At 39.3% G+C, this 26,931-nt stretch overlaps 1 protein-coding gene across 5 annotated transcripts in view; it reads left to right on the top strand.

The window, feature by feature from the left end:
- The window catches only part of LOC135205792 (inositol polyphosphate 5-phosphatase E-like), a 633,907-nt gene that overhangs the window by 390,098 nt on the left and 216,878 nt on the right, over positions 1-26,931 (top strand). For 4 of the 5 annotated variants that reach the window (XM_064236969.1, XM_064236962.1, XM_064236937.1 and 1 more), the window contains one exon: positions 13,544-13,662. In XM_064236969.1, the coding sequence (XP_064093039.1) occupies positions 13,544-13,662 (119 nt within the window). The remainder of the gene's footprint in view (positions 1-13,543; positions 13,663-26,931) is intronic. The other variant, XM_064236954.1, reaches the window with a different exon arrangement.

The raw sequence follows: 26,931 nt of genomic DNA, 5'->3' as shown, positions 1-26,931 counted from the left end.
CAACTGCTGCGTTGTGGATTTCATCAGGAGAGAATCCTTTGTAATCATTGACTGCTTCTGGCCACAATTTCTTCCAGCAAGCATTGTTTCTTCATCTCCTTAATAGCCTTCTGGATGTTATGGAGACACGTCACAATAGTGTACCCATGCCAGTACTCCTTCAGCAAGAAGTTATCATCTGCATCCATACATTCGACCAGGTGTTGCCATGAATTTTGCGTGTACAGCGCCTTAAAAGCTCGAATAACGCCTTGATCCATGGGCTGAATCAGCGATGTTGTTTAGGCTGTAAGAATTCAACCTGTACGCCCTCATACGACAGGTCGATTGCGTGGCCTCCAGCATTGTCCATCAGAAGAAGCAATTTAAAATCAAGGCCTTTTCAGCAAGATAAACCTTGACTTCGGGGATGTAGCACTGGTGAAACCAGTCGGATGTCAGTGCTTTCGTTATCCAGGCCTTTTGATTATGCATCCAATGCACTGGCAGTAAATTCTTATTTTTGTTTTTTAGGGCCCTTGGGTTTTTGGACTTGTAAATCAGCACTGGCTCTATCATAAAACCAGCAGTGTTACCACACATTATAAGTGTGAGGCGATCTTTGTAAGCCTTGAATCCAGGGGCTCTGGCCTCTTCCTTCATAATGAAAGTTCATGATGGCATACGTTTCCAGAAGAGACCAGTTTCATCCATGTTGAATACTTGTTCACATGAATAACCCCCATCATCAATAATTCCCTGGAACGTCTTGTTTATGTGTTCATCAACGGCCGGTTTGTCAGCAGAGGCCGCTTCTCCATGCAGGGACACGCTTTTAAGGTTGAACCTCTTCTGAAATTTATCAAACCAGCCCTTGCTGGCATTAAATTTGGTTGGTTTGGTAGGAGATGCCATAGAAGGTCCTGGTCTTCGTCACCACCATCCATAAACCTGTTGAAGGGCTGCCTGGCCTTCTTGCGTATGGTGTTGGTATCCAGGGCTATGTTCTTCTTTCTGCAGTAGCTAATCCAAACAGCTAATGCACACTCCATCCTTACAATGGCCTTATTGCGGGAAGTTACCACCCTTTTCGCCGTCGTATTAACAGTAACATTTGCCATCATTCTTATACTCCAGAACATGCTAATAAATTGAATTTGATTGCAATGAACTCTCTAAAGAAAATCATGTTGGAAAACTAAATTTCGTGAATAAAAGTTAAAATTCATCTATAATTGTATTCATTGTCATATTTAGTTATAACTGAAGATCTCTAATTATATCAAGAATGCAGAAAATATTGAATCCAAAATATATTTTACTCAAAATTGAAAACCGAGGCACCTGTACCTACCATGTAATTAGTTACGCCTTTGAATTTATATTTATAGGCTGCCGACACACGTGAAACATTCTGACTCACTGCACAGCCCCACCGCACGTTGTGGGTTTGCCCAGTACATGGCGTATGTTGTACTGAATGCTGTACCTCGCCATTGCTAGTTACAACTTGTGCGCAATCAAATGCCATAAGTCAAAAGGCCATTACGAAATTGTCTCATGTTGCGCCATGACGTGGCAACTTTTGACAATAGTCGTCGAATGACGGCAACCATGCAAGGCAGTCTTGCATAGTTGCCATCACTGGTGCAAAGTCATCAAACTCGGGGACTTGGTTACGATTTATGCCAATTTATGGCGAATTGGTTGTCATGAGAGCATATTGGAGTTGTAATGAGCAAAATTTTGGCTGTTACGACTTGCGGAGGCTAAATTGTACAATGACCTACAGAAAATACAGTGACGCAATGACGGAATTCAGTTTGGCCTGGCTGTCTTTCTTATTCTTCATACTTTAACCTGAACGTTGTGAACGGTTTGTTGGGGAAAAGTGGATCCATCCTTTTCGTGACAGACATCGTGGGATTTTTTCTAAGGTTTTTTTGAAACTTCCCTGTCATGTCCTTGTGTGCATTTGGGAGTTCGTTGACAATTGTTGTGAAGTTGATTTCCTTTTTTAAGTTGTCCGTTGGCGTGTGTCAACCTTTTAGTTCGTGTATTTTGTTAAATTTACTTTGTTTAATTTTGTGATAAGATTTTGACAAAGTTCTGAAGATTTTTCGAGATGAGAAATTTTGTCCCTGACCTGTGTACAGTGCTGCTAGTAAAGATGTAAAGTACATTAAATTGCCTTTCCTTGGTCATAGTAGCTACATGGTCCCAAAAAAGTTACAAGAAATACTTAAGCATAGTTTTCCTCAAGTTAGCTTCAGGTTTGTTTTTACTAACCCTTTTACTATAAGATCACTTTTGAGGGAGAAGCCTGCTCTTACTGTGGACCTTAATTCGTGTGTCTTTACTTGTTTACCTGTTCGCAGTGTGGTCTGCGATACATGGGATCCAGTTCCTGCTGGCTTAGACAGAATTTTGGAACACAGAGGTTTTTCTGTTAGAACTGGGTTTCCTCTTTCTAAACCACCTTTTTCTGCCATAAGGGAACACAGTTTAGCACAGGACCATCCTTTCACTCAACTGTCACTCACCTGGATTTTAGAGTACTGTCTTTTTGTTCAAATAGATTGGACCTTTTAATTTCAGAGTCACTGCAATTAGGAGGGTGAAACCAGAATTGAACAACAACTCGTCCGGTATGCAACTAGATATTGTATGATTTATAGAAGGTACACAAGTGGGTCGTTAGCCATTTTACTGTGGGTGTGGTAGTTTTTTTCACATTTTTATGTTTACATGTTTTAGTTTTAACTATTTATTTAATTTTTTTCGTAATTTTGTGATTAATTTTTAGTTTGTACTTACCGTTCGTTTGATGTATTTTGAAGATTTTTGTCGCGAATTTTTTATGTGTTACTATAGTTAGCTCGTACCCTGGTGTTCTGGACGATGACAAGGTCTGAAGGACTTGGCTGCTGCTACTTGGGGGAGGGGTTGAGAAAACAAAGTTAACAATTTTCACAAGATTTTATTACTTACACGTTAACAACCCAAAAGAGACATGAAGTGACATAAAGGTCAAATCATTAGTAAAGTACATAATCTGGCACGTAGCCATTTCAAAACTATGTTCATGATGCGGACAAACAGGCCATTAATCGAATCTGTTAGCAAAACACACTAATTCGATTACCCATGAAGCAAGGATTAGCATAAGACCAAAATACACGTCATAACACTACGGATTTTGGGAATGACCCACGATTTACTTACACTATCTCATGGTATGGCAATGGCACTGTCTGAGAGGTGGAGGGGACCAGTCTTACCTGAACATTCTTGTACCTCAGGAAAGAATGGGGCTCCCGCTTGAGTCAGGCTTAATTACAACATGGTAACGCCAGCGCATAACATTCTAGAACTACTTCGGGAACTAGTTTATTATGTCTTAGTTCCCCCTGTAAATTACAACTTTGATATAATACAAAAAGGTAGAATTTAGAATAAAGTTTTATTTCAGATAAGGTAAATCTAGCTACCTTGAACGAGTCCTTCCTACAGGCACAATATCACTTGGTAAAAATCTCTTTTCTGTGTATAATTTACATGGCTAAAAGTTAAACGAAATTTACTAAGACACTCAAACGAAATTTACTAAGACAATAATTTTCCTTGACAGAATTGATAACCCTTCTCTGCCACACAGTGCCATATATTTTAGTTCAAATACTCGCATAATAAAAGTTATGTGGATGTGAAGCTGAATTCACGACATCATCGTTTCTTCTTGCTAAACTAACCTGGCGTTGCAGCAGGTTTGTCGCTAAAAGGGGGATCTGTCCCTTTTTGCGACATCCTCCACACCAGAAAAATTCTGGCCGTAAGGCTGAGCATTCAGAAGGATCAGAGGATAGTAGGAAAACTTTACAGCTATGTCTGACTTGACCCCAAAGCTACGAGGGCTCGTAGTTGGAGTCACGTCAGGGCAAGACATCTCAAACAGTATCACCTTTCAAAATGAAAATGAATCAAAACTCAACATTTCAATGTACAACACAAATTGTAATTCTATACCTTGTTCTGTGCAGCTCTCAGCTCCGCTAGTACGAGAACACTTACACTAGTTTACCCTTCGCTTAAATAACTACTATGTTTTCTACCATCCTTCAAACTCCTTCTGACGCAAACCCACCTTACATAGTCTCCCTCACAGTTTTGAATTTCTAACGTTTTCTATGTTCTACACGTCTTCGTTTGCTACCCACTCGCACATATATTCCCTTTGAAGCAACACTGCTCTCCGTTTCGGTTGCATGAATTGAACTTCACTCTGGTCAAGTTGTCCAGCTTGAGGACGACTGGCCAGTGACACATCACTTGCGTCTGTTTCACCTGCAATCCCCACATTACCCGAGCCATGGGTGCCCTGAGCCACCATCACGCACTCGTGTCCCATAGACGTCGCTTGTTCATCCTCATTGTTGCTCTCTGTTATGTGTCTCACGCCTCCGATGCTGTCTGTTCCATCTTCACGATCCTTGACTGTATCTGTCCCATCCACGTCTGCATCTGCGTCGTCATCCACGTCTGCATCTGCGTCGTCATCCACGTCGTCGTCGGATGTAATTTCCAAGGGAACGAGATGATTGAGGGCTCTCAGGGTTTCTATGCCGTCACACAGCACCTTGGCAGACGTGACAGTTCTATCGTTGTCAGGATACACCGCCTTGATCTTGCCGAGGGCCCACGTAGCCCACTTACGCTGTTTGACTTTTACAAGCATGATATCTCTCGCTCTGATATCGGTCCTTTTCCCGGGCCGGGAATCATGCCTTGACTGCAGGGCCGAAAGATATTCGCTTTTCCAACGCTCACGGAAAGCTGTGAGAATGTCTGTTAACCTGAGATAGTGATCTCTCAGTTTTCGTGTGGTTAATGCTTGGTTTAAATCCTCAGGAGGGAGTAACGGTGCCATCAGGTTGATTGTGTATCCTCATAGTAGATGGGAGGGGGTGAGGACTTGATCCTCTTGCTCATCCCCTGCGTACGGCTTCTGCTTCCTTCACTAAGGTGCAGACGTGCTCCTCTGGGAAAGACTTCCTGCAGAAGGCTGTTTCAAGCATGTACTTTGCCACCCCGACAAGCCTTTCGAAGAAGCTTCCTTTCCACGGCGCTCTGGGCGTCTGAAAATGCCATTGTATACCAGTCCTTCTCAGGAATTCCCGGACATCGTCTTCTTCATATAATCCCTGCAGAAAGTGACTCGTCGCTTTGAAGGTTTGGTGGTTGTCCAACATGATCAGCAAGGGTGCCCCATGGGTTGCGCTGAAATGTTTCAGGTCCAAGATGAACGTTACAGCTTCCATGTTAGGACAAAACTCTAGGTATACCGCCCTGGTGCTCATGCAGGTCATGAGCAGGATGTAGCCTGCTCCATCTGTGGTGTGGATAGGGCCCATGTGGTCCACTCCGACGTTATCAAAGGGGGTAGTCGGGTTCACACGTTCCTTGGTTAGAGGAGGTGGTGGTGGTTGTGTCAGTAAGTGCCTGAAGGACGAGTGTGCCCACCCTACAATTCCTTAGGACCCTTTTTGCTCTGACCCGCAACCCGGGTGACCAACAATCCTGAAAAAGACCCATCATCTCCTTAACACCACAATGCATATTATTATGGTGTAAAAGTGTTGTGCTTTCTTACCAATGTGCCATTGGTAGACAACAATACAAGGCGTTTTTTAGAATTATCGTTATCAGGGATTCTACATTGAGTATACACAGCCCCATCTACAATGCGTAGATGGAGTTGGCTCACAAAATTTAGGATGTCCTTCAGCACTCCAACTTGATTCTCTAAATAGGCACAGGTACATCAAAAACAGTGGTTTATTCGACTTAAAAAATCTAAATACTAATTTCATTACTCATAATAAAACTGCAAATTCTACATTACGCTGCATGATTTCCCAAGTCTTGCTGGGTTTGATCATTTCTCAGAGGACTGCGGCAACAGTGACATTCACGGGTTCCAACACACAGCCGTCTTCTGGTAGTTTCGGTTCTCCTACGCCATGCAGGAAGTGGGGGCCAATCAGCCACAACTGGCCCTGCTTCAGCTCTCTCATTGTGGCTCCTCTCAACAAAATATCAGCTGGGTTCTGTCAGGTGGTCACGTAATTCAAGGCCAGGCGGGAGCTCTGTAGGTTGAAAACAATCTCCCCCACTCGATTGTTAATAAAGGCATTCTTGTTTTCCCTTTCACTGTTTATCCAGGCAATAACTTCCTTGCTGTCTGTCAACAAGGTGACAGTGGAAGGTTCTATCAGTGATATCAGATGCTTGCCTAGCCTACATCCTAACAAGAGTGCTAATAATTCTAACTTTGGGATGGTTAATTTCAGCATCCTTTTGGTTTACCGTCTTCCCGTCTCACATAGGCAACTGCCCCGTAGGCTTTACTTGACGCATCTGAAAATATATGCAATTCCTAACCCTTTGAACCTACACATCTCTCAAATTTTACTTCATTCACTAATTTGAGTTCCTGGAGTAATTGACTGGCTTCTTGGGCCTTAGTGCTATCCAAAACATCATCCCATCCTATACCATCTTCCCACAGCTTCTGCAGAAACAACTTCCCACTTAAATATAAGGGACTAACCAAACCTAGGGGTCAAAATTAGATACTAGAAGGGAGAGTATCTTTCATTTTGTATGAACCCACCGTTCCTTCAATTCCTGAATCATTTGGCTCGCTTTCACACTGATTTCATCATCATCCCTTTTCCATTACATTCCTAGCACACTGACACATACGGGCTCCCCAATTCATTTTTGCGTCTAATCCCTTTATGTTACTGGCCCAACCAGTTAGGGGCATGTTGGCTCACTCTAAAATGGCTTTTGCGCATTCGTGTTCATGCATCAGCAAATGTGTTTCCTCGAAAGTCTGAATATAATTGTTGACATAGAACTGACTAAGCAAGTCCGGCCTCCCCTCCTTCTGCAAATGTGTCTGAAGGACTTGTTGCCGGAGGAAGGGGCTCGTGGTGATGCTGAATACCACAACCCGAAAGGCAAAGGTAGCCGTTCGATTAGGCGCTTCCCGCCAGAGGAATAGCGAGTACTCGGCATCACTAGGAACAAGCAATATGCGATGGAATGCCTTACTAATGTCGGCAATTAGGACATACCGGCCAAGCCTGAATTTTATCAACAAGTTATACAACGCCTCTACCAAGTTGGGGCCGGAAAGGAGGCAGTCATTCAATGACAGTCGTTCCTTTGACTTAGCTGATGCATTAAACATGATGTGCAAGGGAGTGGTACAGCCCTCTTTTTTTTAACCCCAAAGTGAGGCATATAATATCCCTTGATCTTGAGGTCCTCTACCATTTCAATGAATTCTGCTTCTAAGTAAGATTGCAATATCCTTTCATAATCTGCGCGGTACCGGGGTTTTCTGATCAAATTTAGCGTTAGTGACACTTAATTGTGCTACCGCGTTGCGGTAGTTTACGTCTGGTCTAGCATCAGATATAAAAGGAAGACTCATTTGGTAGCCACACTCGGTCTTAATAATGCTCTTAATTTACTTGAGCGATGGCTTCCACCTATTGGATCGTATACTGCTCTGAAGGAGCGATCCCGATACGATCCAGTCTCCACCATTCATCTACATTCACATCCGGCATGGCTATCCTACACGTGTGTGTGTGTGTGTGTGTGTGTGGTTCTCTGCTTGGTGCCTTCAAGAGCCCACTGTAAACTTTCCCGAATAGTGACATTCTGCCATGTGTCACAAAAAGGTTGATTCCATCAATCCGTTCAGACCTGAGGACAAAATAGCTAAAATAATCAGCCCCTACAAGCACGTCTACTCCTCTCACTTTATTGTGATGGGCTTCCTCATCGGCAACGTGACAGCTCTTACTAACAAGATGTTTTTGGATCTTAGCATCGCCTACATCGTGGATGGGAACGATTTCCGTGGAGCCAAAAGGGGCGAGATTTAACGCTCTTCTACTAACAACAGGGAGATTTAACCTTTTTGCTATAGTCACGGATATAAAGCTGCGCTGTCTCCCGCTGTCGAGGAACAGTCAGATGCAGTTGGCTTGGTCTCATATACATAACGTGGCGATGGCTGTTGGCAACAATGAGCAAGGTAACTCCAATGAGGGATTTTTGACAGTTACTTTCGCATTTATGCATGGCTTTAGGGGTAGTAGCATTTTTGTGGGTACTTTTCGTGCTCGTAGTTTTCACCAGGTGAGAAGTTACACGAGATCCACGAGGAGCATTATAAGAGGGAGCAACAGGAGGTAAAGTTGACGACTTGGGAGGTTGTTTATTATCGCAAATCAAATTATGGTGCTTAGCACCACACAACTTACATTTCATTTTACTATGACACTGTTCACTTCTGTGTCCTACATTTAAACAATTAAAACATCTTCTTGAGTGGATCAATTGACAGCCTTTTGCTGCGATATCAAGTAATTTATTCCACTCATGGGCTGAATGGCTGTCGTTGCAAAATGGACAAGTATTTACTTTCGGGTTCAAATTAGCACTTACTTTGGGTTTTTCTTCGGGGTTAGGGATTCGCCCTTTTGTAGTGCATCGTCCTCGAGCATACGAATGATGAAATCAATCGCTTAGAAAAATTAATTCAGATCATAATCGCACTTATGTAACTGCTTTACAACTTTATGATAACAGTTTACCCTCAGACAACTTTTGGTTAATAAGACTCATCACCATACCCTGACCTAGATCATTCTTACTCAATCTCTTAATTTGTACTATCAAAATAGTTATTACAAAGCGGAATATTTTAAGTTCCACAGGGTTCACTGAAGGCACAAAGATATTGGCTAGCTACCATTTTAATATGACTAGCATCTGGTGTTCATTCCTGTACTGCTTGTCGAGCAGATCTAGAGCAATTTGATAATTAGCCGCGGTTACGTTCAGAGATTTGACAACCCTGAGCGGATCCTTTCCCAAGGTACCAAGCAATTACGTGAACTTGATCACGTCGTCCAAGTCACTTCTACGAATAATTCTTTGAACGAGGCATACTCACTCACTTCTCCCTCGAATGTAGGGAGGGGCAATGGTTTCAGTTTTGGCAAATTCACTCTCTTTGCCCAAACGCTTAGCTTATCAATTTGGTGCAACAAAAAAATTGCTCTGTTTGCCTCACACATTAGCTGGCGTACCATAGCCTTTATTCCTGACTAATTTAGCCACATTGGATAAGTACAGTGAACGAAGCTGCTTTTCATTTTCTCCAATACCCTCTACCAGATTCTGGTACATGGCTGCGGTTCGCGTTTCAATCAGCTCGCGTTGAGCTTCTAGGAGGCCCATCGTTGCCTCAATTTGGATTACCGTGGCAACTGCCATGATGATTATTTACTAATTCAATGTTGGGGCAACTGTGGACTCCTACTTGGCTTTACGGTCGCGCTCTCTTCTTAATAGCCTCATCAACCGGTTGAGGAACACAGTCTTTACTGGACTCGTGAAATGAACACCGTCAGATTTCTTATCGGACTTATAAGCCTCTGTGTTCATGGAAAGATGTCTAACGCCGTACTTATGTCGTTTCGAACAGTACTTTTTTAGATGGGCATTGAAATATTGTATTCTTGCTGTATAGTCTTTCAGGGCTATATGAAAATTATTTTTGTTCGAGTATTCCCTCAATTCTGCATCACAGATCGCAATTACTTTAGTCTGGTTCCTCAGTCATTTGCCAAGCACTTTCAGGTCGTCCCAGACGGCTTTAGGGGCCTGTCCAGCCAGGTCATTACCACCCAGATAAATCACTACCAAGTCATACTGACTCTAGCAGAATTACAAACTTTCATAATTAAATTGGTCAATAAATCTCTATATCTGTATCACTACATGGTGGCAAATTCAGCAGTAACTGGGAGTGTCCCATCAGGGCTACTTTAAATAGCATTGCTACTCAATGCCTTCTGAGAAGCAGAGCACTTGTCATCCAGTTTGAAGGACCAAATGTTGCAAATTTTTTGCGTTTTACTTTAGTTAGGTCGTGTTGTAGTGTTCTGGGCGATGCCATGATCTGAAGGACTTAGCTGCTACTACTCGGGGAGGGTTTACGAAAACAAGGTTCACAATTTTCACAAGATTTTATTACAAAAAATAAGTTTATTTGAATACATAAACATTTCCCCACGCATTACTTACACGTTAACAACCCGAAAGAGACATAAAGTGACATAAAGGTCAAATAATTAGCAAAGTAATCTGACATGTGGCTGTTTTAAAACTCTGTCTGTGAGACGGACAAACAGGCCATTAATTAAGAATCGGTTAGCAAAACACACTCAATTTGATTACCCATGAAGCAATAATTAGCATAAAACCAAAATACATGTCATAACACTACGGATGTTGGGGATGACCCACGATTACCTTACACTATCTCATGGTATGGCAACGACGCTGTCTGGAGAGAAGGGGACCATTCTCACCTGAACATTCTCGTACCTCGGGAAAGAATGGGGCTTCCCGTTCGAGTCAGGGTTAATTACAATTTGGTAATGCCAGTGTGTAACATTCTAGAACTACGTCGGAAACTAGTTTATTACGTCTTAGTTTCCCCTGTAAATTATAACTTTTGATATTGTACAAAAAACTGGAATTTAGAATAGTTTTATTTCAGATAAGCTAAATCTAGCTACCTCGAGCGAGTCCCTCCTACAGGCACGATTTCGCTTGGTGCATTTCTATTTTCTGTTTATAATTTACATGGCTAAAAGTTAAACGAAATTTACTAAGACACCAATTTTCCTTGACAGAATTGATAGCCCTTTTCTGCCATACAGTGCCGTGCATACTAGTTCAAATACTCGCATGCTAAAAGTTATGTGGATGAGTAGCTGAATTCATGACGTCAGCGTCTCTTCCTCTTGCCAAACTAACCTGACGATACGGCAGGTTTGTTGCTAAAAGGGGGATCCGTCCCTTTTTGCGACAATTTTAGTAAGACAATTAATTTTATTGTAATTTATTGATTTCATCCTTGTCATTTTTTCAGCCTGATGAGGTTTATACATCGAAAGCTTGTATAATAAAGAATGTTCTTCCTTGGTTTGGCAATATTATTTACCATTAAGCTATATATATATATATATATATATATATATATATATATATATATATATATATATATATATATGGCAGGTCATTAACATGAAGTAAGGCATTTTTCATTATAGAAGTAAGGCATTTTTCATTATAGAATATGAATTTTTCTTATTGCCCAATAAAGTTCACATAAATTATACATGCTTTTTCTTTGCAATTATTCCAACCCCTGTTAAATTTTAGTTATTTACTAAATAATATACAGAAATCTTCAACAGTTAGGGTTTAAGGACATACCTCTTGACTGGGAACTTTGGACTGAATAAAAAGTTGGTGTTTAAGAAAGGCTATGCACTGAACCTGTGGTCACTGTTGACTTCACAAATTATCCCCCCATTTGTCTCTCCCCCAGTTAACTTGCGTGTAAGTAGACCTCCTGTAGCTTAGTGTTTAGTTGAAGTTAATGTTTGGATGCCATAATGAAAACAGTTGATCTCTAAGCACATTGTGTAACAATACACTTAACATGCTCCTCGGGCTGGTCAGCCTAACTCCCTCTGCAGCATTATAACAGTAGACCTAATAAGCTCAACAATCATAACATTTTCAAAATAGGAATAGGAATTACAAGGTCTCTTTGAATGTTGAAGTTTTATGCCGTGTTCAAGCTGTCTCTGTATTGCAAAATGATTTATAGGCTTAAGAAATAATCTAAACTTTCTGAGATGTAATCTGTTACTAAAGAATTTATTTGTAGAGATTACCTGTTTGTCAGGAAAAAAGATTGGATCTGCTTTTTCCCCGACAATCCTTTACAACATTCAGGATTAATGAGCAGAAGAAGAAGGCAAGTGGCCAAGTTCGTGGACCATATGTTTGAGAAATATACTTTGCATTTGGTTTGACTGCATAGGCAGTGTTGTGAATATTAAAAATCCTAGTAATCCTCTAAAAAATATAAAATTAATGGTTCTAGATTTTCATTGTTGCTACTTGTTGTAGACCTATGTTACACCAGACGGTTTGTGTTGCTCTGCCACTCTAGTGGTTAACACTGTTCACCTGCTGATATTGGTGGATACATTCTACTTTTGTATATACTTTTTACATTTTTGCAGTGCTGAGGAGTAAACACAATCAAACAGGACTATTTCAGATTTTATGGTTGCATTGAAAGTTATATTAATGTTATGACAATTTTTTTTATTTTTTTAACAATTGAAATGAGGTTTTATGATTACATTTTTGTCAAAACCGCATCGGCGGTGAGTGAACATAACATTTCATAACTGTTTTTCCGAAATTTGGCTACATGTGAAATTTTCATTCAGTTTTGAAATATATGACAGATTATGGCGCGATTATGAGCGTTCCCTGCGTGATAGACCTAATTAAGGCCATTTAGATTTTTAACAGTTTTATTACTAAATTGAAAACCTATCTCATGGCTACTTACTATCAACAACAATTGAACTGCCTAGGCTTCTTGCCCCAATACGTGTTTGATACTCTAGGGTGACCACACGGTCACTAAGTAATTACAATGAAATGAAACACACAAATAACAACGTCTCTCACCGTCACTGTGAGTAGTTGCATCTTAATCAACAAGTTTCCAAGGCCCTAGATACAAGCATGAAATTAAACAACCAACTCACAACCACCTCATAGTGGAAGCTGTAATCTTGGCGCAGAAATACAGGAGCGTTTGCACGCACATCTGCACGGTCTCTGATCTGTAGCGAGAAGGCCAGGAGACATGACTTCTCCCGCTAGCTGGCTGGCCAGATAGCCATTAACTTACAATTTATGATTTTCATTGGCAATTTATTTTGATTCTGCAATAATAATTTCAATTTCAACACAAGGAATGTAGCTACTCTCAGCGACTCGATGGCTTAGACGTAATAAAAAGCACAGCAATTTTCATAATTACTGAGAGAACCATGGCATTTTGCTGCCAACTGACTTGACATGGAACTATGGATTGGCGCCCAAAAGGCAGACTCGGGTTGAGAAAAAATATGTCCACATATTTTTTCACTACAGATTTCACTTTATGAAGCAATTATGGCCTTATTGTATGCAATAATTGTGTTTTTGCATTGGCATAACAGATGAATATGGAGCATGTTAAGTTGCCATTTTGAACAAACTCCTATATAGTCATGTAGCATCAGTTCTGGGCATAGCTGTACAATGAATCGATACTACTGTAGCGGCCAGGTTTGAGGCTGTTCGATGGCTACAAAAAGCGTAGGTTTTGCATTTATTTCTGACAGTATATATACATATTATGTGCACTTTATATATATATATATATAGATATATATATCTATATATATATATATATATATTATATATATATTATATAATGCGTGTGTGTATCAAAGGAGGTAATTTTAATTGAACTGATAATGATTTTTTGAAAAAGGTATTTATTGATAAAAAGGTTTTTAATTATTGTTTTTGTTTCATTTAATAGCAGTATGAGCCAGAAGGATCTTTACTCCAGCATTGTCGCTCAGCTTCTCTAGACGAGTTAACCAGCACCCAAATAGTACCTGGACTGCCATCGCTTTTACCTGCTGATTTAAAAAGAAGGTAACTCAAATGTTTTTAAAGATACAAACCATTGCGTTTACCTAAGCCTTCCTCTTGAACATTTTAAAGGAGGTTTAGATTGCAGGGGTAGGGTATCCTCCGTAAGTGCAGAAATGCTTTGAATCTTTTACCTTCCTTTTTAAAGTTATTGTTGAATTTTTCCCATTGAGAACTATAATGCCAGTTCAAGCCTGATGTTTTGGGTTGGGATATGTAATCCCGAAAGACACTGAATTGGAACCAGAACTTACACTAAGCAGCTATCCAAACACATACGAATTTGGACAATTTTAATTCAAAACAATCTGCCTCAGCTTCGCACATTTATATACTTTCCAAAGCAATACTATTTACTGAAACTTACTTAGGCAATACTATAGTAGATTTACTTGAACTGTGTAACTGACGTCTAAGTATGGATTGGCTGCTGATGAGCCAATCACAAGGCTGGAAACTCTCAGTCTATCGAGAGAGTTCACATAGGCAACATCTGCGTTCTAACCTCTTTCAAGCATTATAACTTTCATTACACCTTCGTTTTACCTGCAGAAAGGGAATGTTTCCCAAGTTCATCACTAAACATCAAGTCAATGATTTAAGGATTATAATGATATAAGAATTATGTAGTTCAGTAAACTTAATGCTAAAATATTTATAGTGAACTAAACATGAAATTCTTAATATAAAATATATTCTTTTATTCCTTGCATGAGATCGCTGTTCATTCATCATTTATCGTCTTGTGTTTCATACAGTTTCGTAGCTTAAATGTAATGGAAGACATTGCTGCTAGATATATTATAGGTAGGGCTATCAATATGAAAATAACAAGCAAAAGATTAAGAATATTAATCTCTCTCTCTTATCTTCATGTAGTCGATGTCTTATCATGATCATGACCCCTCGCTAGAAGAAGTCTCATGGGGGAAAAAGAATATCAAGACTATCATGATCACCATCACCCTTTCATATCCTATAATGGAAATCTCTGTATGAGACAAAAATAGTTACTTAGATATTGATAGATATTTTTATATGGAATTTATTTAAAATTTAATTTATTCTATTTAATTTATTTCGGTGTCAGTTACCCAGATGTTGTGACACCAGATTTAATAGACACAATCAATCAATCAATCAATCTCCCGTATAGCTACACCGGCAGCATTCGGGAGTGAGCGCCGAAGCGGAAAAAAAGCTTTCTTCAAAAAATCACAGCACGCTTAGTTTTCAAGATTAAGAGTTCATTTTTGGCTCTTTTTTTTGCCATTGACTGAAGTTTAGTATGCAACCATCAGAAATGAATAAAATATCATTATCATATATAAATATCGGAATATATGACAGCGCGAAAATTTTTTTTTCATATATAATTGTATACAAATCGCGCTGTGAGTAAAACGGTTAAAGCTAATGAGTTAATTATTTTTTAGTTGTATTGTACACTAAATTGCGATGATTTTGGTATATAACAAATTGTAAAACGATCAAAGCAACACAGAGAAAATATTACCACAATATGATGCATAAATTCGTAACGCGCTGGCGTAAAAAAAAAAAAAAAAAAAAAAAAAAAAAAAAGTTGTTTTCAAAAATTTACCATAAATCGAAATATCGTGCTAGAGACTTCCCGTTTGTTGCAAAATGAAGGTAATTGATTGAATATTACTAGACTGTAAGTTTTGTAGCTTACAATTGCAGTTTTCGACCATTTCGGGTGAGTTAAAGTTGACCGAAGGTCGAATTTTTTCTATTAATCGTGATTTATATGAAAATATTTGCGCACATTCTCATGTATAAAACTTTATATAATGGCTAATATGAAACGGTGCAAAAATTACGACAATCGGACGAAAGAGTTACCATGCGGACGTAGGGAAAAAGTTTTTTTCAAAAATTCCTCATAAATCAAAATATTGTGCTAGAGACTTCCAATTTCCTGCAAAATGAAGGTAAATGATTGAATATTACTAGAATGTAAGAGTTTTAGCTTACAATTGACCATTTCGGTCGAGTCAAACTTGACCGAAGGTTGAAATTTTGGCACCTATCTTTATTTATATGAAATATTTCAAAACGGATAGAAGCTACAACCATGGGTTGTTTTTTGTTGTATTCTACATGAAATTCTGCATATTTTCATATATAAAACTTTATGTAACGGCTAATATAAAACGGTGCAAACATTACGACAATCTGACGAAAGAATTTCTTATTTTTTTGACCGAGTTACAGCGAGGACATAAGGAAAAAGTTTTTTTTCAAAAATTACCCATAAATCGAAATATTGTGCTAGAGACTTCCAATTTGTCGCAAAATGAAGGTAAATGATTGAATATTACTAGAATATAAGAGTTTTAGCTTACAATTGCGTTTTTCGGCCATTTCGGTCGAGTCAAACTTGGCCGAAGGTTGAAATATTGGCACTTATCGTTATTTATATGAAAATATTTCAAAACTGATGAAAGCTACAACCATAGGTTGTTTTTTGTTGTATTCTACATGAAATTATGCACATCTTCATATATAAAACTCTATATAACGGCTAATATAAAATGGTGGAAAAATTATGTCAAAGTGACAAAATAATTTCTGAGATGTGTCGCTGATGCTTTTTAGTGCGAGAAGAAAGAAATTCGCGCATGCGCGCCTGCGCAACGCTTGTAAACAAAACAACAGCTTGATCCGTGAACTCCCAACATCCCTCAAGGTGCGTATTCAAAAGTTTTCGCCAAGTAGGCCTATAACTATTTTTCCGCAAATTTAAAAAAAAAACTTTTTTGCGTCGACATATCACACGTCAATTAAGCACCTAACAGACAATTTTCGTCGACATTTAATAAGTCCAATAGGCGTTTAAGGGTTAATATAACCACTGAATTAATTTCTAACTACAACTTGTGAAGGAACTTCATAAGATCGCTAAATCACAAATCACTATTACAACCCCACAAAGAAAAATATTAAATTCTCCAATTTAATTCTCCAATAATATAAAAAAAAAAACTTCCCAACCCCCATACATGCACACACCTCCCCAAACTCACAGAAACTTTACGGACTATTGTCATCACATTTAAGCTCACCATTACTCACAAGTAAATAAAAAAAAATAATGAGCCCAAGAAAAAAAAAACTTAACAAACCCAGCCCCAAATCATCACTAAAAAATGTTCTCTCAAGCTCTGGTATTTCAGTAACCCATAAAATCAGTAAGAACTCTTTTACTGTTTAACAGCAAAACCCTCTCACTGTTCACATAATTAACCTCCATGAAATATAATGCCAAACACCCCTTCTATCTAACTCACATGTCCCAACAAATTATATTGCCTGTCCAAAACAGAAATGCTATGTAAGCTTAACCCCAATTACGTTACGACAAATCTCATAGGAAAAGAAAAAAAAAAGATAATAACAACAATAATAAGTGAACTTTCCCATTACAAAGGCGCATAAATGCAGTATGTATCGTTACGGAATTTGCTATCGCAACATATCTTATCGGCCAGAAACGACTGGAGACAAACCCTATACAAAGTACATCTCCGAAAATAGTGCAAACCTCCGAGTAATCAACACCAAAGGAAAAAAATCAGCAACCGGACTCATCACAGCAAGTCAGACTTGTAACTTCAGAAACCCATTATTCTCCAAATATTTTATACTGACACCATTATTCTCAAAATACTTCAGAAACCCATTATTCTCCAAATATTTTATTCTAACACCATTATTCTCCAAATATTCTCCAAAAATTCTATACTAACTCCCTATAAGCACATTTCACAAAATTATCTCCAGGATATCACCAAGGTGCCCAAAAAAATTGTCCTTAAAATATAACTCCCCCATGACACTGCCCCAAGTATTAAAACAAAATTACCACCTATTCGGGATATAAACCACAGTCAACCACAATTCCACAATTATATGCTGCCAAAAATAACCACTGGTGAATATAAAAATACGACACCTCCATAAAACCACAATGTAGTAGTGTCACTCGCCCCCATTAGTCACAACCCCAAAAGAACCCCTAAACCACCTTTTTTGGCTCGTAAAACCACAGAAATTCGACTCCAAAACTCATAACCACAAAAAAAAGTCACCACCAAAGATTAATGCCACCCATATATCACCATATTAATAATAATACTACCCAGGCAATAAAAATATTCCCCCCCATTTCACTAACATCCACACATCACCATATTCCCCTCTATTTCACCAACAACCACATGTGGAATAAAAACCAAGTATCCAAAAAAAAAAAAAATATTATTACACCTCTAAGTAGGATAATCAAAAAATAAACTCTGTCTCCCTGAAAAATGCGCTCAAAGCATCTAGCTGATACACTAAAAAATTTTCTCACATATCTCCTCTCACAAAGATTTCCATTTGCACCAAAATAACTGCAAAAATAATTGAACTAAACATAGCTCTTACCACCATAGGCCTAAACTCTGGACTCTCTCCAACAAAACAAAATATCACAAGATCAAAATATTATATCTCCAATTCTCCAGTAAAATAACCTCGAAAAGCCTCTCTAAGGAGCTCAAAGTTACAGTCCAAAAACTATAAACTCTCTGTTTAGCATAACTGCTGAGAAGGGCAAAAACTTGGCAAATAAAATTGCCGAGAATTCTAGAAAAAACATCAGTGTGCCATAACTCATTACAACAAAACTACAAATCCAAAGTGACTAAGCAAGAGCTTCCCCATATTTACTACGGCACAGGCCACCAGAAACTTAATCAAGTTTCCTATCTCTCGCAAACTCGCCACAAACACAACAAAGGTATTGTGCAAGAGGCCAACAATTTCTGGAACATAAATATCCAGAAAAAAAATGTTGTGCCATTATGTACACATTCAAAAATGCAAAAATTCTCCCCTAAATCTCTCTGCAGCATCAAATGGCTGAAATTATAAACACATTCCCGAAGAATGATTCCAAGTCACGAACTGAGATATTAAAAATCTACACAAACTGTTCTGAGAGAAAAATACAGTGGTACCTCGACATATGAAAGTCCCAGCTTACGAAAAATTCAAGTTACGAAAGCAAATACGAAGATTTTTTTGGCTCACATACGAAAATAGTTCAGGTTACGAAAGGTTGTTGCTGTAAAGTCCCGAGATTCGCCTGGACCACCGATAACAATTTTAAAACTCGTGCGCCGCCAACTGAGTAGACTCGCCACTATCCTCCCGCTCTCCTATTGGTTCCTGATGCTAGTCACCGCCATAAGATCCTGCTCTCCTATTGGTCAGCATCTCTCCCATTGTGTGTTACATAAAGGCGTTCTTCGCCCACTGCTTCGCACTAGCGTTTGTGTACGCACGCGGAATTCGGTTGTTCACATATACGATTTCATTTCTTAACATAAATTTGTGTTAGTGATTTCGTTATACTACTTTATCGTGTTGTGTGAGAACTTTAGTATACTACATAACTTAATTAAGTACAGTCATGGGTCCCAAGAAAGTTGCTGAAGTTCACGGAAAGAAGAGGATGCTTTCTATGGAGACGGAGATGGAGATAATTAAGAAGTATGAACCTGGCATGGGGTTGAGTGTGATCGCTAAGGAATACGGCCAAAATCCGTCGACGATAGGCACCATTCTTAAGCAGAAGGAAGCCATCAAAGCAGCTACACCTTCCAAGGGCGTGACTATTTTGTCCAACAAGAGGAGCCACGTGCACGATGAGATGGAGAGGCTTCTTCTTGTCTGGATAAAAGACAAAGAAATTGCTGGCGATACGATAACCGAGACAGCAATCTCCCACAAGGCCAGTGCTATTTTCGGCGATTTGATTGCCCAGGCTGGAGACGACGGAGGAGAAGGGACATCGATGCCAAACCCAGACTTCAAGGTTTCTCATGGGTGGTTTGAAAAATTCCGGAAACAGACCGGCATCCATTCGGTGGTGCGGCATGGGGAGGCAGCCAGCTCGGAGACGAAAGCGGCTGAAGCCTTTATTAAGACGTTCGACGAGATGACAATCAATGAAGGCTACAGTTCTCAGCAAGTCTTCAACTCAAGTCTTCAACTGTGACGAGACTGGCCATTTTTGGAAAAAAAATGCCTCGGACCTACATCATGGAGGAAGAGCAGAAGCTACCTGAGCATAAGCCTATGAAAGACAGGCTTACGCTCACTTTGTTCGAACGCCAGTGGGGATTGCAAGGTGAAGCCCCTACTTGTCTATCATTCCAAGACTCCTCTAGCCTTCAAGGCCCACAAAGTGCTAAAGGAGAAGCTTCCAGTGATGGGGAGGGCTAATGCGAAAGCCTGGGTAATGAGACTTTTGTTCACCAAGTGGGAAAATCTCTGTTTCGGCCCGACAAAGAAGAAATTCTTGGAAGAGAAGTGCCTCCCTCTGAAATGTCTGCTGTTGTTGGACAATGCCCCTGCTCACCCTCCTGGCCTTGGGGAAGAGATCCTAGTGGAGTATTCTTCCATCAAGGTTCTTTATCTTCTGCCTAACACCACCCCTTTCCTCCAGCCCATGGACCAGCAAGTGATATTGAACTTCAAGGAGCTGTATACGAAACACATTTTCAAGAGATGTTTCAACATCACCGATACCACAAACCTCACCTTGCATGAATTTTGGAAGGAGCATTTCGACATTATCATATGCATCCGACTCATCGATCAAGCTTGGCAGGAGGTTATGAGGCGAACCTTGAATTTTTTCCTTGGAGGAAACTCTGGCCTGATGCCGTATCCGCCTGAGACTTCGAGGGATTCGACGTGGGCGAAGCTGGTGCAGATTCAGTAACAGTTGACAATCCTGAAACTGTTTCACAACCAGATCTTGACGAGATTGTTGCACTCGGCAAGTCCATGGGGCTGGTCGTCGACGAGGACGACCTCAATGACCTTCTCGAGGAGCACCAAGAGGAGCTTTCGACAGATGACTGGAAGGAGTTGGAGGCCATGCAACATAACATCGTTCAAGAAGAGTTCTCTAACAGCAGTGAGGAGGAGGAGGACGACCCTATGACAACGACAGAAATTAAGGATGCTCTAGCTGTTTTTCATAAGGTGCAATCATTTGTAGAAAAGAGACACCCCAAAACACCCCAAAAAGTCTTACACAGGTCATATGCTTGCGCAGTTCGATGACGTTTGCCTGAGTCATTTCAGGAGCAGTTTGAAAAGCAGGCAGAAGCAATCTTCCTTGGATAGATATTTTTTAAAGAGGCCTTCAGTAGCAGTAAGCAAACAGGAAGATCCAAGTGATACTGCGAACAAACAGAAGTTGAAAGTGGTGAAAAATTGAAATTTTGTAAAAAAAAAAAAAAAAAAAAAAAAAAAAAAGTAAAAAAATAAAAATTAAATAAATAAATAAAAACAAATTTAATTTTAAGTTTTTTGTAAAGTTAAGTGTTAAGGTTTTGTGCCATTTGTTGATGTGTTTCGTAATGTTTAGTCTTAATGTTTCATGAAATTTTTTATGTGTTTCGTAAAGTTAAGTGTACGTAGAAGTTTTCTGCCATTTTTCCTTCTCCTCTGTCGCCACTTTCGGAGATAGCCTCACTCGAAAGGTAAGCTTCCACATTTTACTACATACGTACATATGTACGTAGAGTATTTCTTGTATACCATGTACACTGATACACTTTATTTACAGGTACTATGTAGTACATATTAGTAGTACATATTAAGTTAGGTATTGAATGGTCCAAATTGTTGTATTTCATTGTTTATTGGTCAATTTAGCTTTATTATAAAATTTACTAGTGTGTTTTTGTAGGGCTTGGAACGAATTAGGCAATTTACATGTAAAATGCGGTTCAAGATACGAAAAAATCAGGTTACGAAGGCCGCCTCGGAACGGATTAATTTCGTATCCTGAGGTACCACTGTAAATTCAAATTCGCTCATGATAAAAAAACTTATGTCAGTGATGGCTAACGTCCAAAAGAGGAAAAGAAAAGTCAATGGCACTGTTAACTATTCCCGTGACACCTGTAACATCTGTGACTCACGTAGACTTCAAGCAATTATCTGCTGAACTCATAAAAAAAAGGAAAATCATTAACACAATATCCTCCGATAAAACACCATTAAATTTGTGGTTAGTACCTCCCATGTTCACAAACATCACCACCCTACGTAACATTACAAGCACCCATGTTACTCTCAAAAATAACACCAATATTAGTATCACCAAATTCACCAAACTCACTAAATTCACCACCCATGAATCATTGTCACATTCACCAAAATTATTACCACCTTGAACTTTAATATAATCCCCCAAAAATATCTCCCGTAATAATTCTTGGTAAATATCTCCGTAAAATATCTCTGGTATCACCAGTATGAACTTTAATATTACCATTCACCAGAACTCAGTATCATCACCACAATTGTTATCACCGAACACATCACCAATCATTACCATTAACATCACCAGGCACATCACCAAGCACATCCCCATTAAAAATATTCTCTGTATCCCCCAATTATAATCATGTCCTCTACCATTGCATAAAGACACTCTCCAAAGCATAAGGAAAACTTGCACCATATTCATATTAATTTTCTCTTTGCTCAAAAGAAAGAACAAAAATCATTCTTAAAGAAACCCTTCGGGCATATCGCATCATCTCTCGGTGGCTATCAGCTGATATGGCATTGAAATTTGTTGTTAAGGCCAAACTTAGCCCCATTACCCCGGGACAAAGAAAAAAAGAGAAATTCACCCTCCCGTTGGCACTACCCCATGGAAGACACTAGCCTCCCTCAGGCACTACCCCTTGGACACTCAGCAAAAAAAAAATGCCCTGAGTACGTATGTATGAGCGAGCGCTGTCTCCAGGAGCCAAAAAAGTGCAATCCAAGCACCCCCAGAACTGAGTTGCATGTATGAAACAATTCATATGCATACGTATGTTTAAAAAAAAAAAAAGGGCGAATGCGTCGCCTTTAAACATGCTAAGAAAAAAACTCGTCACGTTCTGCTTCTATGGGAAAAAAAATATGGTAATCTGAACTGCCTCTTTTAACTCCAAGAATGATTTATACACAAAGTCAGAAAGAGAGAGAGAAAAAAAAACAAGGGCATAAAAAATAATGTAACACTCACGCCATCAATGAGAGAACACCAGATCACCGACTCGCGCATGCAAAAACATGCTAATACACAATACTCGCGTGTGTAAGAACGACCCGACACTCGAACAAGAAAGCACTTGGCAAACGCGCACTTACAAGACTCACTGAAAGACAGACTCCTTGAGGCATCTCGTGATAGACAAAATGCTGACGCTAATTGAGTTCTTCCCTCCCAGTACCACAACGACGGCTGAACAATTCTTATCACCTGTCACCTATTAACTAAAATCCTAACACATTTTCATAACCAGACTCTCAAAAAAAGCCTCTTTAAGCTGCTATTAATCTCACAAAAGGCGTAATATGCTTCAAACACCGCTAGCCACCAAACTTTAACCAAGATTAGAATCTAATCTCAGTTCTTCCATTTTACAAGGCAGCAATGGATCATGTGTCTAAGATACTGGCAACTCTCTCTCTCTCTCTCCTCTCTCTCTCTCTCTCTCTCTCTCTCTCTTCTCTCTCTATCTCTCTCTCTCTCTCTCTCTCTCTCTCTCTCTCTCTCTCTCTCTCTCCACAACACATCTACCCCCTCCATTACCTAAGGCCATTAAATCAGGCATATGAACTACAAAAATAGATTTATTTAAGAGCAAAGTATTAGCTCAATAAACTCAGGTTCTTAGCAAAATAATCAAATGAAAAAATTGAACTCAAAGTCCAAATAACTCGGATAACCCTAGATAATTAATCAAATAACTAACATTAGTTAGGTCATAACATTAGGCATAGTCAACATAGTCAGTACACCATGGAACATTAGTCAAGTTCCCATATCAATTAAGTCACCATATTCAATACCCCTTTCTCAGACCAGTTCCCCTTTCTCAGAATGGCCTATAAAAAGACGAGAACATATCGATAAGCGAAGATTATAAATCAAATCAAAAGGTCTTATGAAATAGAACATCTTTGAAATAAATATTCAAAATACAGACAAGCCACACCTTTGGCCAAAAATAAGTATGCTTACCCATTCAACACAGTATTCACAACACTTTTCTCAAAAGTACTTTCGCAGAAGCCATCTTGGCCTGCTGCCTCTGTAAGGATCTCTCACCTTGGTTACCATACACTTTCATATGTAGGGAAAAAGCTCACACACATGCACGAACTCACACACATTGTTCATGCCCTAGGAAACTGCCTAAAGCCAGTTTCAGAAGTCACCTCTGCGACCGCTCGCAGCAACAGGACATGGCTCCAATCTGCATAGACAGCAATTTTGACATCACACCACCCGAGGAAGGATGCGTTAGCACTTCCAAGGCTTGTCACTTAGGGCACTGTCTCTAAGGAGAAGCTAAACCTGATGACCCCTACATTCTAGAAAATGTCACAGCACATCACCTTACAATGGTATTTAAAACATTGTTAATACATCCCTCTTTTATGTAACAAATGTGCAAAATCTGAGGGTGGAATAGTGGGTTTCAGAAGGAACCAGTCGGCTTACTACAGATGGTCCATGACTTGTCATTTAAGGGCAGATTACCATCAGGCTACACTGGAATTACTTGACATTGACAGTCAGGAGAGTTCCTCACAGAGGACCTATGCCCATCCAGTATTAATCGAAGTGAGAAAGAAGTTAAGAAAGTTACCCTGCCAAACAGAATTTCACCCATTTGAAATAGGCAGCAAAGAGGTTCTCGACTGCTTTTCCTCCATTGCCCCTATTACAAGTTCAGTTGAAGATCTTCAAGCCGACAAAGTTGGTAAAGAAGCACACATGACATATGTAAAAGAAAGATTGTTTGAAAACACAAAGAGCTTCCATGACCCTATAAAAAAGGAAAACCTCAAAACATTTTCAAACATGGCTAAGTCAGTGAAGTAATTGGAAAGTCCAAAAAGACTAGACAGATAACTGCAGAACAAAATGTGTTTGCCCAACTGTTGTGACTTTCAATGAAGAACAAACTTAGTATGGAGAAAGTACTTGGCTATCCTTTAATACCAGTTCCTGTATCAATGGTGACATTTGATAGACTGATGGGGATTTGATGCCTCAGGAATTAACTGATATTCTGGTTGAACAACCAGATCAGGAGGACCAGGATCGTAGCAAAGATGATGAGATGGAAAATATGTATGACATGATCTTTGAGGAGGGTAAGGAACATGATGAGGAGGAGGAAATGGAGGACCAGGTCGAGGAGGAGGAGGATGGTTAGTGACTGTGGTGTATATTGATTGGTGTATTTATTGTTCCTATGTAACATCCGTTTTTGTGACTTAAAGTTTGTATTTTGCTTTATTTTTATTTTATTTACTCAATTATTTTGATTAGCCATCTTTTAACATATTCTCACAATTTTCTTATGTCATTTTGCTGTACTATTGTGAATTTTATTACAAGAATTATATCATTAATTTTGATTTGTAGGATGATAATGAGGGATAGCAGTGCTCGAAACTTGCCCCAATAAAGTTTTACTACATACATACATACATACATTCACAACTGACCCTGATTCCCTTTATCTGCCGAGAGCAAAAGATTCGCTGAACAGCAGCACCAGTATGCAATAAATGTGTCTCACTGTGAAAATTCTCAGTTCCAGAGGTCCTTTATTCCTCACACCGTTGGACTATGGAACAGCATTCCAGAGGAAGTCTTGCAATTGGAACTTCAGAAGTTCAGTTGAAGGTACAATACATAACTACCCTAATACTATTCTCCTTGCATTTTAATACAAGTTTATCCGTTTTTAGATTTGTTAATTTATTGTTTTTTTAATAAGTGGGGCACATTTATTGCATATTGGTGCTGCTGTTCAACGAATCTTGTTGCTCTCAGGAGATAAAGGGGATCAGGGACCAATTGTGAACTTGAAAGATCTCTGTTGAAATACATCTTTTGAAAAGTGACAAACTAGAGACCATCTGTGATGGTTCAAGTCATAATTACTACTATTATGAACAGAAACCTACCTCCACGAACTCCTCTGTCTAAAAGAGATAAATCTCTGGCAGAAGCAGACATCCACACCGCAGAACAGTATTTTAGTAAAAGGGAGTACAAATGACCTAAAACAGGATACATTATTTTATCACTGTTATTGATATGAGTCCTTACAAACAATACCTAACTTGTGTAGCATTTGCTGAAACTTTCAGTAGATGTTTCTCAAAAGTTAGATGTGACTCAAAGGTTACACCTAGAATAGTTAAAGCTGCAGACTCGTTCAGTAAAGCTCCATCCACCTAAAGGGATGATGGGGTGGGAAATCTGTATGAGATCTGCTAATTAATAGTTTTTCTTTTTACTGGAGTTCAGCTAAATACTCCACCGACTACACCATTCCCTGATCCAGTCCATGTCCCGATTGAGGCTGAGGGCAGCTTCATTTCTTAAAAGTGGAGACTTTACTACACCCATAAGTGTTGCATCCATGAGCATACTGAACAATCATCATTTCCAGGCCAGTAACTATGTCACTTGTATACACTAAAAATAAACATTGGACCAAGAACACTGCCCTGTGGAACTCCAGACACATTAGGTCTTGGTTCACTAAAGATCCCATCCACAGCAACATGCTGCTGCCCACCTGTAAGGAAATCTTGAAATAATCCTAAAACATGTCCACCCACTCCAAGATTCTGAAGTTTATGAGTAAATGCCTTGTGTTTTACTAAATCGGAAGCAGCACTAAAATCTATTTGAATTACTCTGCACCCAAAACTGCTATCAAGGTGTCCTTGCAAATGGCATGTCAAGTCTAAAATAGCATTGTATGTACCTAGCTGCTTCCTATTTACATGTTGACTTTCAGCTTACAATCCTTTAGAGTCAATATATTCGTATAGTGACTTAAAAATGAGTTTCTCAGCTACTTTGGAGAACACAGGGAGAATAAAGATTGGGCCGTAGTTACTGCAGTATGCAGATATGCCACTCTTTGGAACAGGCACTGTTTTTCTGAGCTTGCAGTCACAAAGATGCTATATACTAAACTTGGGTGACATTGTAGTGAAGGCGTGAGTATGAGGCTGCATCTACAAACTTACTAATTTATTCAAACAACAAACTGGCAGGTTAGTGGGTCTTGTGAGCAGAAATGTAGACCTGACATGAGGCGAACAAAGCAGAGGTCAAAGCACAATCAACTGTGTTTG

This window comes from Macrobrachium nipponense, chromosome 11 (genome assembly GCF_015104395.2).
Source record: "Macrobrachium nipponense isolate FS-2020 chromosome 11, ASM1510439v2, whole genome shotgun sequence".
NCBI lineage: Eukaryota > Metazoa > Arthropoda > Malacostraca > Decapoda > Palaemonidae > Macrobrachium > Macrobrachium nipponense.
Note: the sequence above shows the minus strand (reverse complement) of the source record. Positions and strands in the feature narration are given on the sequence as shown.